General features: G+C 36.4%; 1 protein-coding gene across 12 annotated transcripts in view; it reads right to left on the bottom strand.

Moving 5' to 3' along the window:
- Positions 1–14,716, bottom strand: part of TCF12 (transcription factor 12) — a 174,947-nt gene that overhangs the window by 19,811 nt on the left and 140,420 nt on the right. For all 12 annotated transcript variants that reach the window (XM_075045357.1, XM_075045358.1, XM_075045360.1 and 9 more), the window contains 5 exons: positions 11,753–11,858; positions 10,483–10,622; positions 10,019–10,163; positions 8,430–8,494; positions 4,216–4,294 (listed from right to left, as the gene is read on the bottom strand). In XM_075045357.1, coding sequence (XP_074901458.1) covers positions 4,216–4,294; positions 8,430–8,494; positions 10,019–10,163; positions 10,483–10,622; positions 11,753–11,858 — 535 coding nt within the window. The remainder of the gene's footprint in view (positions 1–4,215; positions 4,295–8,429; positions 8,495–10,018; positions 10,164–10,482; positions 10,623–11,752; positions 11,859–14,716) is intronic.

Below are 14,716 nucleotides of genomic sequence, written 5' to 3'. Positions count from 1 at the left end.
ATTCAAATACATATCCATTCTAACCTGACATAAATATACCTAATTACCATGTAAAATTTAAAAATAATTAAATGTGAAATGCAATAACTAATAAAGCAGTACTTTTAAAACAAAGCCTGAAGTAGTAAAACATGTATTTTTCTCACCAACTAATAATGCATCTTTTATAAAGATACTACATGAAATTCTATGGCCATTAGAGACAGCTTCCTTTCAGCCATACAAATGTAATAATAAAGCAATTACATTAATAAATTATGGACATACAATCCAAAGCAGCTCATTAAAGGAAGAGCCTGTGGGCTTGTTCTTCCAATAACAGCCAGAGCTGTACGTCTGGAAAACTGGGAAAAGGTTTAATAACATTACAGTTCCTTTGTTCAGAAAGCTGCAAGTAGTTACCTTTTAAAGAAAGGGTTTTATTTAACAAAAAGAGTACAGCTTGCATAGCCATTAAAATACCTAAATATTTCCTTTCTAATTAGAAAAAAAAAAAATAAACCATCTCCAATTTCATAAAAGCCCAGAGCTGCCATAACTGTGCTGGAATTCTCTTTTAAAATGTAATGACATCAGTGAGTAAGTTTATAATTACAAATTTTCACTTCACAGAGCTACTCTGGGTCTGGATCTGTAGTCTCCCTCTGCATGACTGTCATTCCTGAACTTGGGAATAACGCTTGGAGTCCCACTTATTTATGTAAAGCATTAATGAAACAACTTTAGAATATTTTAGCTCAGTGTAATGTTCCAATTTTTATCCAGTCAAAACTCCACATTTAGAGACAAGACCAAAGTCAAGGCCTTAATGAGTGCTCACTACTAACAGGATTGAGCGTACTACTTCCTACAATAAAGCATCAGCTGAATATTAAGCAGAAAGGCAACCAGTTAAGAAAAGAAAGCAAACAGACTCAACGCCTGGGCATCTAGTCTGATGAATCTGGTATTTTTTTTAAATGGAAAAAGGTACTATTTCCTTAATGTAATCCCAGAACAAAACTCTGAGTAGGACTTCTCACAAAGGAAATGAAAAGGGGGGAGGGAATACTCAACTCCTTCTCTCAAACGGAACAACCCAACTCAGCAACCTGCAGTTTTTAATCACACCTCTAGTAATGCTAGAGCTCTTTCTGAGCGGTGGCGTACTGTCTCCATGTCTGCGCAGGTTGCCAGATGGCACTGATTTCCTGCTTTCCTCATTCCACTCCCCCTCCTAGAAGTTTGTGCATGAAATCCACCAATTATGTTAAAAAGCATCCTGGCACCACAAGCCCTGCAATTAACAACTGCAGCTTTTAGTGCAGCACCAACATAGCAGCATGAAAAAACAAATAAGCCAGGCAAGTGTTAGGATTTACAGGGGTCATCGATAGTAATCACTGCAGTATTGTTCTTACTCTCAGAGTCTCCCCAACACTAATCCTCTGGCTCCCCTTTCAAACACACGCATCAGAGTCAGCAGAGGGCTGGGTTTGCATCCTCAGAACCGACCGAATCCTATGAATACCTCTGATCCTGGGACAAGGATTCTTAAAATACCAAGGCTCCCACCATTCAGATCCATATATAAACTTCACATACATATACACAATCATTAAAACTATGCAGAAAGCTAAGCACTGGGCATGTTTATGTAAAATTAGAAATTAAATAAGGGCAGGGAAGATGAGACACACACTATTGTCTCATAATACTTGGGTGTTTTCATCATGTTGTGTAGGGGTCGGTGTTCGGAAGATCTCGCGATGTCACGGAAAGTTAGAGGGTTAGTTGCAGCCTTGTGATGTACCTGTAACCCCACCTCCCCTTGTTAGTATAAAAGGAATTAACTGCGTAATAAAAGAGGGAAGTTGGCGCTCACACTGCTCGTGTTATCTGTCTCTTTCCCTGGTCCGGGCCGACCAGTGATCTAAGCGTGGCACCTTGATATGTAGCAAATGCTACAATGTTGTTCTCAAAGCTTTTACTTAAATTACTAAAAAAATGTCATTAGTCCTTGTTCAGTAACACAACAGCCAAATAGTCAAACATGAGCTTATATACTTCAGTGTCTTATGAAGTTACTGTCTCAATGCTTTAAATGGCAAATAAAACACTCTTACTGTAATTTACAATTAAAGGATAAGTAAATTATGACGTAGTCAAATCTATAATAATAAGAATGCTAAATAAACAAAGAATTAACTGCAAAAGAGGAAAATCATGATGAAGGCTAAAATGCTCCAAAATATATTATTTCAGTATACATAAAACATTTGTTTTATCTGCAATAACTTTTTGGGTCAGGACAGAAAATGGCTACCAGGAGTATAAATAGCAATAAATATAGTAGTAATTACTTTACATTGTGCTTCACTGTGTTCTTAGTGACTCATCTGGGAATAAAGATAAAAGTCCAGATTCATAAATGAAGGTAATTAACCACTGGAGCAATTTACCAAAGGCTTGATAAATTCTGTATCACTGGAATTAAAGGGGGTGGGGTGGGAGGGTGTAATTGTAAAGCAGATGCTAAGTTTGCGCCTGAGAAGGATTTCAGTATTATATGCTTATATCTACTACTGTCTTAGCCATCAGAATCCAGAATAAGGAACACAAATCAAAGTGCAAATTTTGGAGAGTTTTACACTTGATATGGGTTCCAACAGACAAAGGCATCAACAGCAAAGGGAAAACCTCAATTTTAGGGATCTCAAATTTGTATTCTAAAACAAGAAATTAGCTAGCATGCTTACAAAATTAGCTGTGGTATCTAATCAGGGAACTCCAACTGGGATCTTTAAAACTTTAAATACTTTGAAATGTCAGAACTTCTTTCTTCCAGCCACAAAATATTTTCAATATTTGCTTTGATGTTAAAAAGAAAATAATAATAATTTTCTGGTCTGATCTGCCTTTTCAGTACAACAAGGACATACAAAACATTCTTTGTTGACTGTAATCACTAAATAAAAAATCCCATTAATTCCATCATTACTCAATTCAACATGGATTTTTCAGTTATAGAAAAAAAAATGCTCAAAGCAGCTGCTCAGGTATGCCATGTCAGATATTCATTAATCCGTTAAGTCCACAGAAAACCAGAACAGTGTCCATTAAACATGAGTGAAGTATGAATGATGAAAGTTTTCTGAGTGACGTTGCATATATAGATATGCATATTCACATACATATGTATATGACTGCATTCTACATGCAATAACTTTACTAATTTATTCACCTGGATTACAAAAGCATTCAGCTATGGTCATTCTGTACACCTTTCGCTAGAAGTTTTTTTGTTGTTGTTGTTGTTTTTTTTATAAAAAGTAAAACACTCTTGCAAAAAAGTGACCAACAGCCAGGAGCCTGCAGTGATATATTAAATAACAGAGAATGGGAAAACAGACTGTTGTATAAACATTAAATAATTTAACAAATTGTACTATAGGAAAAAACAGGGTTAAAGTTACATCATCTTGCTTGTAATTCTAGTTCTTTGTTAAACAACAAATTTAAGTCAATGGAGCTTTCACAGTCCTCTCTATATGGAGAACAGCTGTTCAACTTTTACTAGACAGCTGAGGCCACAGTGTCTGTGAAAGCTGCACTACCCACTAATAGCTGTAGGCAGCTGCCCACAGTTCTTCTCCACACTGGAATGCTTCTTCCCACATTCACACTACAAACACACAAAACACAGGTGACAAGAGGTGGCTGCAATACAGAGCATTTATTTTGAAAAATGCCAGAAATTCTTCTCCCATAGAATGAAAGCATTCATGGAAGATATGAATGAAAAGCTATCCTGTGTAAAAACTGGATAGTCTCTACAGCTTACTATATTTTCATTAGAGGGAACACACACCTGCTGTTTATCCCTAAAAGCTGCTGCAGAGTTTTAACATACAGCTTTAAAAAAACGCCAACAACCAAATCACTCTTATTTCTCTCCAATGGTACAGATTTTTACAGATATCTTCATAACTGTGATAGTATATGCTCATTCAATGTTTTAAAAGATTATTTTAATAAGCTAATTTTCAAAGCCAGTTCCCAGGATTTAAGTGAATGCTTGCAACAAAATACTTAAGAATCTGGATTTATAAACCTGGGCGTAGTACAATGGAAAAATAAACAAAATACAGAAGTAATTATGCAAGGAAGCTACTGCTGATTTCACTGACGTTTTCAAAACAACAAACAACTTATTGACAAATGACTTGTCTCTACCTGTAAGAGGCGAAGGTGATCCAACTGGTGTTGACGGATTCGATGGAAAACTACTGCTGGTATGATCAGGAGAATAAATCTAACAACAGACAAAAGAGATTGTATATCAATACATGTCATAATACACAGTAAAAAACATAGCTATTAGGATTCCTTTTCATGCTTTTAATTGTCACTCTTGATGCTAGGTTGATAAAAAAACCCCAATTTGATCCTTCAATCACAGCTCTACTTTATTACACTCAAGGCTCTAAAAATGTCCAGAGAACTTTCATTTTCAAGCAGCTGTCAAAATAAGCACAGCCTGTATTTGATAGCAACACAAGTATTAACTGATCTTCCTTCTACTTTAACAGCAGCGAAAATTACAGCCTTTTTATCACTGAAGGAGAACGATATATGTAAGAGTTAACAGTACAAAGATAATTAAACAAAACTTCAGGAAAATGCAGAGGAATAATGACTTCCCAAACATTAGAGAGAGAAAAGATTTTTAGCAGTCAACACATGTTATCTTCTAAAAATTAATCCTTCAGAAGAGAAAATACCAAGGACGCATTCAGCTCTAGTTACGATTGGTACCTACTGAACAAAAAACATCTGAAATTTGTTGCCCTTGCTATGTATTGCAGCACATACAATTTTTCTCTCGTATTTCTGTATCAGTTACTCCCTTGAGATACTAAACCTCAACTTGCAACAATTCATTCCTTTCTATTAATGTAATTACAAAGTCTTGATAAAAACTAAAGACTTAATGCTTAAAGCTTTAATTAAAACTTAAATTTTCAAGAAAATTCATTTTGTGAAGGGAATTGAATAGGTTTAGAGACTGACAACGGACTTCAGAAGATACTCTTACAGGTCATCAGTTCAAACCTGTTTTACTTGAGCAGAGACCAGGATTTGTTAGTCATCAGATGGCAGTTAAAAAAATCTTCAGTGGCAGTGTGGTTGCTGTCTCTTCACATAGACAATAAAACATTTCAGTATTTAGCTGACAATAAACTGGGACTTGGTTAAGTTGCGCATTTTATTTTTTTGAACTGACAAAACCAGGACCCAATAGACCACGTGCTCCTTCGTGGTCTATCATACTTTTTCATTAGAAAAGACCACCAGTTTCCTAATGGAAATACCTCTTCTTTTTCATACATGCTAGAAAGCAAATATATTTAAAAGAACAAACTGCCTCAGACCATTGTAGGAAATTCATGCATTGTACATCAGCATAAAAATGAATCTTGCGTGTCAGTATGGGAACTGTATAGAGCTCCAGACAGATAAGATACAGAAAATTAAAATTATGTCAGAACAAAGGCGATGAAGTCTCCTTTGAAACTGGTCATTTTCCACTGCTCTACCTGCTGATTTTATTTTGCTATATTTTATAAGAGAGAAAACCTACATTAATACCAAAGCCACAACTAAAATACAAGGTCAGAATTCATTCTGCATGCAGTCCCTGGCCACTGTGCTGTTAAATGACCAATGATGAACAACCCTGACACCTTCTGCCAGGCTTAAACGGTAACATGACTCATTTTACTGCAACAAATGAGACTCCTCCTCCTATCAGTCATGGTCCATTCCAATCAGCGGGGTGCCAATATGCCAGGATCTAATGAAAAGGCTCTTAGACAAAAGCCGCACAATTGAGAGCCTGCAGAGCCAAACCTCGGAGCTGTTAGTCCAATTTTTTAAACACTACAGTGTACATTTCAGTTAGGCTTTGTTATGTTAATGTTATTGAGTCTAAAGCAACAAAGAAACTTAATTCATGAATTACTTTTAGAAGTCAACTTCCCTACATTTTCTTTTCTTTTGTGAGGGGACCAGTGGCTATTTAACTATCGAGACCGTACAAAGGCCTTTACCCTAGTTCTGAGGTAGGAATCAAAACATAAGTTATCACAAAGAGGTCTGATATAATCAACAAAGTTAAACAGTCCTCCTGTTTGATCTCCTCTAAATTAAAGACCAAGTGTTTTGATTTGGCATTAGGCAATGAAATAAACCAGATGTTTCTCCTGCCATATAACCCTCCATGGGCACAATCTTAAAGGGTTATTGTTTGGCAAATGTTCAGGGAAACACATTAGAAATGGCACGAATACCCAGATTTTCTTTTCTTTCTATCTATACTAGTTCATTATCCAAACTAATGCATAATCCACAGGGCTTTGGGAACTTTGTGTAAATACTTTCATGTACAATTCTCTTTCTTGCCTACCCTGAGATTAAGACCACAATTATCCAGGCTTAAACCTAAAATAAAAGAACCTTTGCAAATGTATTATCTGGCCTTACATGTTTAATCACATACTATTCTGTATGGTCTTTAATACCTAAACTGCAGAACAAATGTCGTATCCTCTGATGTTTCGCACATGAAAGGCCTATTGCGAGATGTACATCAACAGAATTTTAGAACTAGAAATTCCTCTCAACAGTTGCAGCAGTAGCATTTAAAATCCTAACAGAAAAGCATATAGCATCATCTTAGGGAAAAAAAGTCGAGACACTTGCAGTATTTAAATAAAACTTTGTTCAAACAGAAAAATATTCTTTGTTTACTAGCCATCAGAATTCATGTGCACTAGCTTCACCTGCAGGAAAGACCACCTCCCTCCTCTCCACAACCATGAACGGTGCTCCTTGCCCAACAAGCACAAGTGTGCTGGGTACGCGCGTGTGCGGGGGAAGCAGATGGATGAGGCAAGGGATTTGAAGTGTGCAGACTATGGCATGCACTGATAGAGCAGATGGAATGCATCACCATCAGCTATGACAGAAATGATTTATGGAATGACCTGGCTGCTCCTGCCAAGCAACAACACGGGATGACAGAAACAAGTTTCTATGACAACCAGAGCCCACCCACCAGTTAGATTAAACATTTCTGACTTCCACTTGCAATATATTTAGAGTTTTTCCTCAAAACATCAGGACGAGAAAATAATTTAAAAATGGAGATCGGTGGAAAACATCATAGAGTCCCGCAGGTCTAACTGGCCAGTGTGTCAAGACTTACAACAGAAATTTTGGTCAGGCTGCAGAACAGCAGACATCCTAATACATCTGCAGAGTAATGAACAGACTGAAGTATGTAAGCATTGCTATTTCTAGGAGTCAAAAATTATCCCAGTTCTTTTCTGACAGGTCTCAAACAGACAAAAACAGAGTGTTAACTGCCCTCTGGACTTGTGAATTGTTATCTACTTGCTGAATCCCCAAAAGCAACAGGAACAACATTTTTCTCCTCAAAGCCAGTAGGTCAGAGTTCTCCTACCCAATATGGACATTACAGACATTATCAGATCTGGTAATCTTTTAACATATGACCCTCTGAGGGATGCAAGGGTAACAGGATCTGCACGAATATGCACATTTGCATTCACTGGTATGAGGTGAGGGATCCAGAATCCAACCCAGAAACGGTCTTTTGGGGCTGCAAAGTAGTCATTTCTATCTTTTAAATCAGACTTAGTCTCCCTATTTGCTACATACAAGAAATACAAAGTGTTCCAGCCACCACTCCTAATTCTGAAATTTCTGCTATACAGTATCAATTACTGTTTTATAAAAAGTACCTCTGATTGTATTAATGCAAAAATAATTGCTCTATGTGTGCATATGCAAAGAGAGCTTATAGACTGAAGATACTTGCAATATTTTACATTATCTACATTATGCCAACAAGAGTTAAGAGTTTAAAGTTTATGCATATACAGCATTTTAAAGGCTGTTCCATAAATTATAGCTATACAACACAACATTCAAAACCTCTCTGTTTTATAAGGCCACTGAGAAAACATTTTAAACCTTGAGGCAGGATCTGCTCTGAGAATAACGTTAAAAATATTTGTCTTTAACTAGAACACTACAGAAAAAAACCCCAACCCAAACCCCTAAACTTTTTATGATTATCTTCTACTTTGTCTAAGCAACTTTCTAAACTGTATCTGCCCTAAATTTTTCAATCACCTGAAAAAAAAAAAAAGATGACAGAATGAGTCTTCTACAAATAAAAACATTTTCCACTTGGTTTTTTTATAGACATTTGTCTAGTATGACATTGTATCATAGTACATTATCGTAACTTCATACATGAAAACTCCTGATTTGATATTATAAAATGAATGAACACATAAATAATGGATACAATGATCAAAATATGTCTTTCAGATCTGAATATTCTAACTGCTACTTACAGATGCCAATGCCTTTCCAAGTGCATCACCTGTCTGTGAGCTTCCAGCACCATTTCCTCTGTTTCCTGTAATGTGGAAAGCAAACCCAACACTTATTTTTAAAACTGAAATTTATTTACTTGTATTGTTTTATTCATCACATACAGTTGAGCAACTTTTTAAACAGATACTCTGAGGAAGTTAGTGTCAACAGAATCAGTTCTCATTATACTTAAAAATTTAATTAAAACAATTAGATTTAAATTTAGATGCTCTCCTCTTTAAAGTCAAACACAATATCACCATGATAACTTAATGACCAACAAGCAAAAGCAGTTAGAGGAAAGACTGAAATTATTTTCTAGGATCACAGGCTAATTTTAATGAAATGTGAAAAGAAAATCAAAATCAGAAAATTATATTATTGCAGCTTATTTCTAAACGGTTATCACTGAAGTGCTGCACATTTCATTAATTCTTAAAGCCAAATTCACTGAATAGTTCCTTGAGTGTCTCCTTGCTCCCCCTGCTCTAATTCCCCGTGTTGTACTCTCATCTTTTAGAAAATCCCTGAAAAGCTCTTATCCACCAAGCTTTCTGTCACCCCTGCTCTTAGTTGCATGTCAGCAGCTTTGCATGCCCTTTTGCTCCACACACCATCAAGCCAAGAGGAGGTCGGAAGCCCTGCCAATTGGAAACACAGAAAGGACCTGAATCCTCTGAAATATCCGCTTTACTGTAGAAGATAGACCCTTTAAAAGAATCTCCTTTCTCCAATTATCAACTTCTAATGCCAAAAAAATATATTTAACATGAATGTAAGCCATTCACATCAGAAATCCAAATCATGCAATACTCGCTGTTTCAAGTTTCCGGCAAAATTGGATTTTCCAACCTGAATTTCTCATGCAGATTCATTAACTTGGTTTTGTTTAAAGATCTGAGTGTAAAACATGTTCCCCAAATCAAAACCAATATAGTCACTCTAACTAAATTCCGCTTACTTAAAAAGAAGTTAAGAGGAAATCATATTGAACTGACACAAGGAATCTACAAGCATTTAATTTCTACAGCTGTATCTTACGATGCGCAAGTATGTGCAAGGAACAGATGATCAACCTATATTTCATGCTTTCCACGTAAGCATGGAAGGGACTAAACCAGCCACCATACTGGCTACTTAGTAATCTCTGTATCAGTTAAGAGAGGAATTTACGATGCAGTTTATCAAGCTCTGCAAAGAAACAGTCCTCTGCCTTTCTCCAGCACAGTACCTTGGTGATGCAGCAGCTCTGAAAACTGCAAAACCAGAATTATGTATATTAACATGTATATATACTAAACTATGGAAGGATAATTGCCATTAAGTTAGATGGATACAATCTCCTGAGCAAAGGCTTGGCTGTGAAAGCAAATAAACCAGTAAGTCTTAAGCTGACTGCAAAACAATTTGCCTCATCTCAGCCATACTGAGGACAGAAATGTCACAGTGGTGCAGTATCCCTGATCTACAAGCATCCCATAAATTAAATCTTACTAATTTTGTACGTCATGCAGCCCTAAATTTCATTTTCTTGTAAAATTAAAAAAAAGCCGGAAGAACTTTTTACCCAGAATATTATCTGATCCATTGACAGGTGGAGTGTGTGAGGCAGCTACATAAGGTGAACTGCTGGTACTGCCACGATGGAAGCTAGACATTGGAGGAAGACTGGCATTTATATCTGTAGGTGAGACTGAATGCGGGGGATAGCTCTAGAGAAGAGAAACAGAGATAAGACATTAAGTAGTCTTTAAATAAATATTCATATTTTAAGATACCAAATATGCAGCACCCAGCTCTTTATTAAAGAAAGGGACTCATCCACCCTCTGAACAGACCACTATACAGCCACAGATTTCTATTGATACAACAGACGTAAATAAAAGGACATAAATCTAATACAGTAAGTCTGTGATTTCTGACAACTGGGTTTTTAACTGGCATACATGAGCAGCAAACAAGAAGTGAATTCTTTTGAGTCAGATCTCCATATAGAAACACAAATACATTAATCTGTGCTGCATATCTTACCAAACGATCATGTGTGTGCAGGCCACCGTAACTGCCGGACTGGGACATGTGGGAAGAGGAGCCTCCCAGCATCCCACCATAGCCGGGCTGGCTCATGCCATTGGATGAACTCCAGAGGTCAGAAGAATTGTGGGTCCCATCTTTTTTTTAATTATTATTTTTTAATAAAAAAAGAAAACAAGAAAAATACATTTAATGAAGAAGACCACTGAGTTCTTCTTTCCTTTATAAAATTATTTTAAAAAATACAGAATTCAGCTACTCCGACTAACATCAGCAGGGAAACGATGACCAGTTTATACTGCGTCTTCTATTTTCACGCCACCACACTGTTGCTATATTTATAAAAAACCCAAAAAACCAACAGAGGCTTTATAGCTGAAATACAATCCAACCACAGCTGAGAAAATACCAAGTACTTCTGCTAATTACACAGACCTTCAGTAAGGCCAGATTTGTATCAAGAGGGTTGATAAAAATTCCAGACTGAAAGAAATAATAAAAAGGGGGGTGGAGGGGAGAGAAGTTTGGCTAAGCAGAGCTCATCATAAACATACAGTGCAAAACATCTATTAACCAAAATAAGCAATTTATAGTCTAAAATACCTTAGTACCATAAAAATATAAAAACATTTCATAACAGATTTAAGTAACTGAAATGACTACATTACATAAGCCTTAAACCCATGTGTCAATGCAGTTTTCCTTCTGTAGCATAAACTGAAGTGCTCTGTAAATTCCCATACTGAGAAACTATGCTTTCAATATGCTCCAAAACCTCATCAGACTACAGTACGAGCTAATTGTGTGACGTGAGGCTGAGGAAATGAATTCTGCTCTCATTTTGTTCAACGCAACCCCCTTTTTTTTGGCATGTTGGATATACAAGCATTTAAGAACTTAAGACTGTTAGCTGATATTGTACAGTCAAATTCCAGAACAGTCAAGAAGCCCTCACCTCATTTTTCTCTATCACTCCAGTGTGCTGCTCTGAAGGCCCTACAAATCAAGGGATGGGGGATTCTGTCCATCTGGCCTGGTGTATAATCCCCTTAAATTTCAGTCAGCAATTAATGTCATGAGAAAAACTTTAAATCAACAGACAGCTCCCTTCATCTAACTGTTTTAGAAGTATATAAAACTTAATCATAGGCTCTAGCACAATATGTTACCTTTACGCTTCCTCATTCATTCAGTACAACAGTGGCTGACTGCAGATTTCTACCTAAAGGACAAGTGACATCTACCCATATAAAGTCATTTTACCCACCTTGCATAAAGAAAGTGCTAGCAAACATACTGCTTGGTGGCTTAGGAGACGGGTAACTTGGAGATTCTCTGTTGAAATCATCAGAACTTGGGGATGGTGCATACACCTAAATATTGGAGAGCAATAAAAGCAGGTTAGTAATATTTGGGTGTTCTGCATTAAAAAAAACGTAACAGCAGACAGACACAGATAGAAAGCACAAATAAAAAAAGAACAGTGTAGCAAGCTGCAGCATTTGTTGCCCTTGTTTTATTTGCTTTTTAGCAAGTTGCCACAGTACAGAGGAAGTACAGTAGAATGATCCTAACAACACACTTTCTGGTGTGCCAACTCAGCCAGGTGGCCTGATAAAAGCTTGAATGCTGATTTTGCTTTCTAAGTGCATGACTCGCACAGACTTGTTGCTCAAGATAAAAAAAGCAAGATAAAACAACCGGGCCCCAAACAAATTTTATTTTAAAACAACTGTATGCCTGTTCGAATATTTAATTAGCTGGCACCCCAACAATCAGAAAGTAAAAAGAACATCCAGTAACAAATGGAACAATTTTAATGCAACTATTGTATCATCCACTTAGAAACTTGCACGCCTTTGTATAGTCATCAAAAATATATGTAGTGCAAGTCCTGAGGAATAATCTTAAAACTGCAACATCGAGCAAATTCTTTTCACACTGGTCTAGCATTAAAGAAAACCAGGATCGTTCTTTTTTCAGTGTAACACCACACTGGAAGGACTATTCTCAAGATGCAAACAACAAATTTTCTTAAGTTAAAAATCTAAGATGCCAAATTAACATAATGATTAGAAGTCTTTCATTGAAGTAACTCTAAGAAGAAATATAAAGCATATTCAGGAATAAGTCAAATCAACAAAGCCAGTATTCACAGACTCAAGGACTCTACCCATAACATTAGTTTTCTAAGCGATGCTATTTCTTCATACCAATATTTTGGTCACTATACTGAGTATTGCAATATGACTAGTGTATGTTAAAAGAAAAATCTTAAAAAAAAAAAGGCAAATTAACAAATATGGAAGCAAAGAATATAAAAATGTAACATTGAAACCAGAGCATCGTTTTGCTACAAAGTAAAAAATGGGGTATTTTCATTTTTTAATTGTTCACCTTACTTGTAAATACATAAGGCTTCATAAATACCTATATTAAGAATAATTTTAGAACTTTAAAGCTTACATACTGCAAATTGCAAAGTGCACTATGCTCCAAAATTCAGAAGTGAATATTTTTATCCCTTCCTATACAAATACAGGCACACGCATGTTTCTACAACATTCACCTCTCTTGTCTTCCTGGGATGTTGTTTACCAAGCAAGAGAAGGGCCAGGAAAACCAAGCCGGCCAACAAAAAAGCATAAGTTCCCTAAAAGAGAACCATTGTTCTCCCGGAGGGTGACTGTTCTGATACGGATATTCAGAAAGTGAAGTGGGCAAGTCCTGCTTCCATTTGCATACCAATACCCCTCCTCCTCACTCCCAAATGCTTTTCTAGCCTGCTGTTGTCAGACCAAATGGCTGGGCATGTGCCTGCAGACAGCACTCTTTTATACCAGAGGGACTGCTTTACCACTCTCTTAGACTCGTTTTATATCAACAGAATTTCAATAAAATCTATCAAACTACAGTATGATGGAATCAGGACAAGGGCACAAGGAATCAAGCCAGGGCATAGCTGTCGATACGAGCCATGTAATGAAAACGGCTGCAGGTAAAAAGGCACCTGGTAGAAAGAAGTCGAGTGGAAAACTTACACAACTTTTAGTTGGATGCTTAAGATTTTTTTTTTTATCAACAGAAATGAAAAATTTTTAGGAAAGAAAGCATTACGGGGAGCTTTTGTTGAATATTTTACTTGCAAATTTTCAGTTTATGGAATAAATGTAAAATAGAGATGCTTACCAGAGTGACAGAATGACAATACGTTATAAGCAATATTAACAGTACATATGTATTTACTATATAGGATGAATGCATGTATATTCCATGCCTCAGACATATTGTAACAGAAATGTCACTCTGTCAAATTGTAAATACTCACACTCATAAGACTGCAAACATATTAGGCAAAACTGGGCTTAATTTACAAGTTCTCTGTTGTGCAGAGTAACACAGCATATGCTATAGCTGATGGATAATCCATCACTGTCACAGGACAGCAGTGGAAACAAAGCTTTATGACATTTAGGACTGCCATGGAGATGTACACTGATTAATGCGAAATCACCTACAATGACGAATTCTACTTCTTTTAAACTGTAACGTTATCAATGAGATTTGTAAACACAAGCTTCAGACTGAAATTTTAACATTTTACATAATTGGGTGATCTATAAAAACTGATTAAACATTATCTCAGAAGGGAAATTAAACCGAAAAAACTCCTACAAATGTATCATTTACAGATACATGTGTACAAGCCATTAACATAATAAAAATGTTATAAATTATATTAACGTAAAAGAGGCCCTTCCAAACAGCTACATGAAAGTCCTAGCACAGACGCATAACTTTATATAGTTTCTGCTTGTTTTGGTATCTTAACCATAGCTTGCAAAAACATAGCTGCAATGTTATGAAGCTGCACTTGTGCCAGTCTAGATTTTTCAGATCAAAGAGTTCTTGCGGCAAAACACAACTGATGTGGTCTCAAAGACTTCATTAACTCCAGATGTGGGGAAATAGCCAGCCAATTCCACAAAAGGAGCAAGTCTCTTTTAGTTACAATCAGAACTACCCACAAATTAAAACCAGGCCTCTGATGTCATCTGATCACCTGCAGATGAGCGCCAGGTTTTTTTCTGGTTAATGACCTAATCATAACTTTTATGTTGTGTTACTGGAAACAAAATTTAAAAGCAAAGGACAAGATTTACTAAGATTAACTTGAAGTCCATGAGATGCAAAATACAAAGGTTTTAAATAGAAGAGTCGATTTAAAAAA

The sequence above is a fragment of the Buteo buteo genome, chromosome 13 (assembly GCF_964188355.1).
Source record: "Buteo buteo chromosome 13, bButBut1.hap1.1, whole genome shotgun sequence".
NCBI lineage: Eukaryota > Metazoa > Chordata > Aves > Accipitriformes > Accipitridae > Buteo > Buteo buteo.
This window is presented reverse-complemented; position numbering and strand designations above follow the sequence as displayed.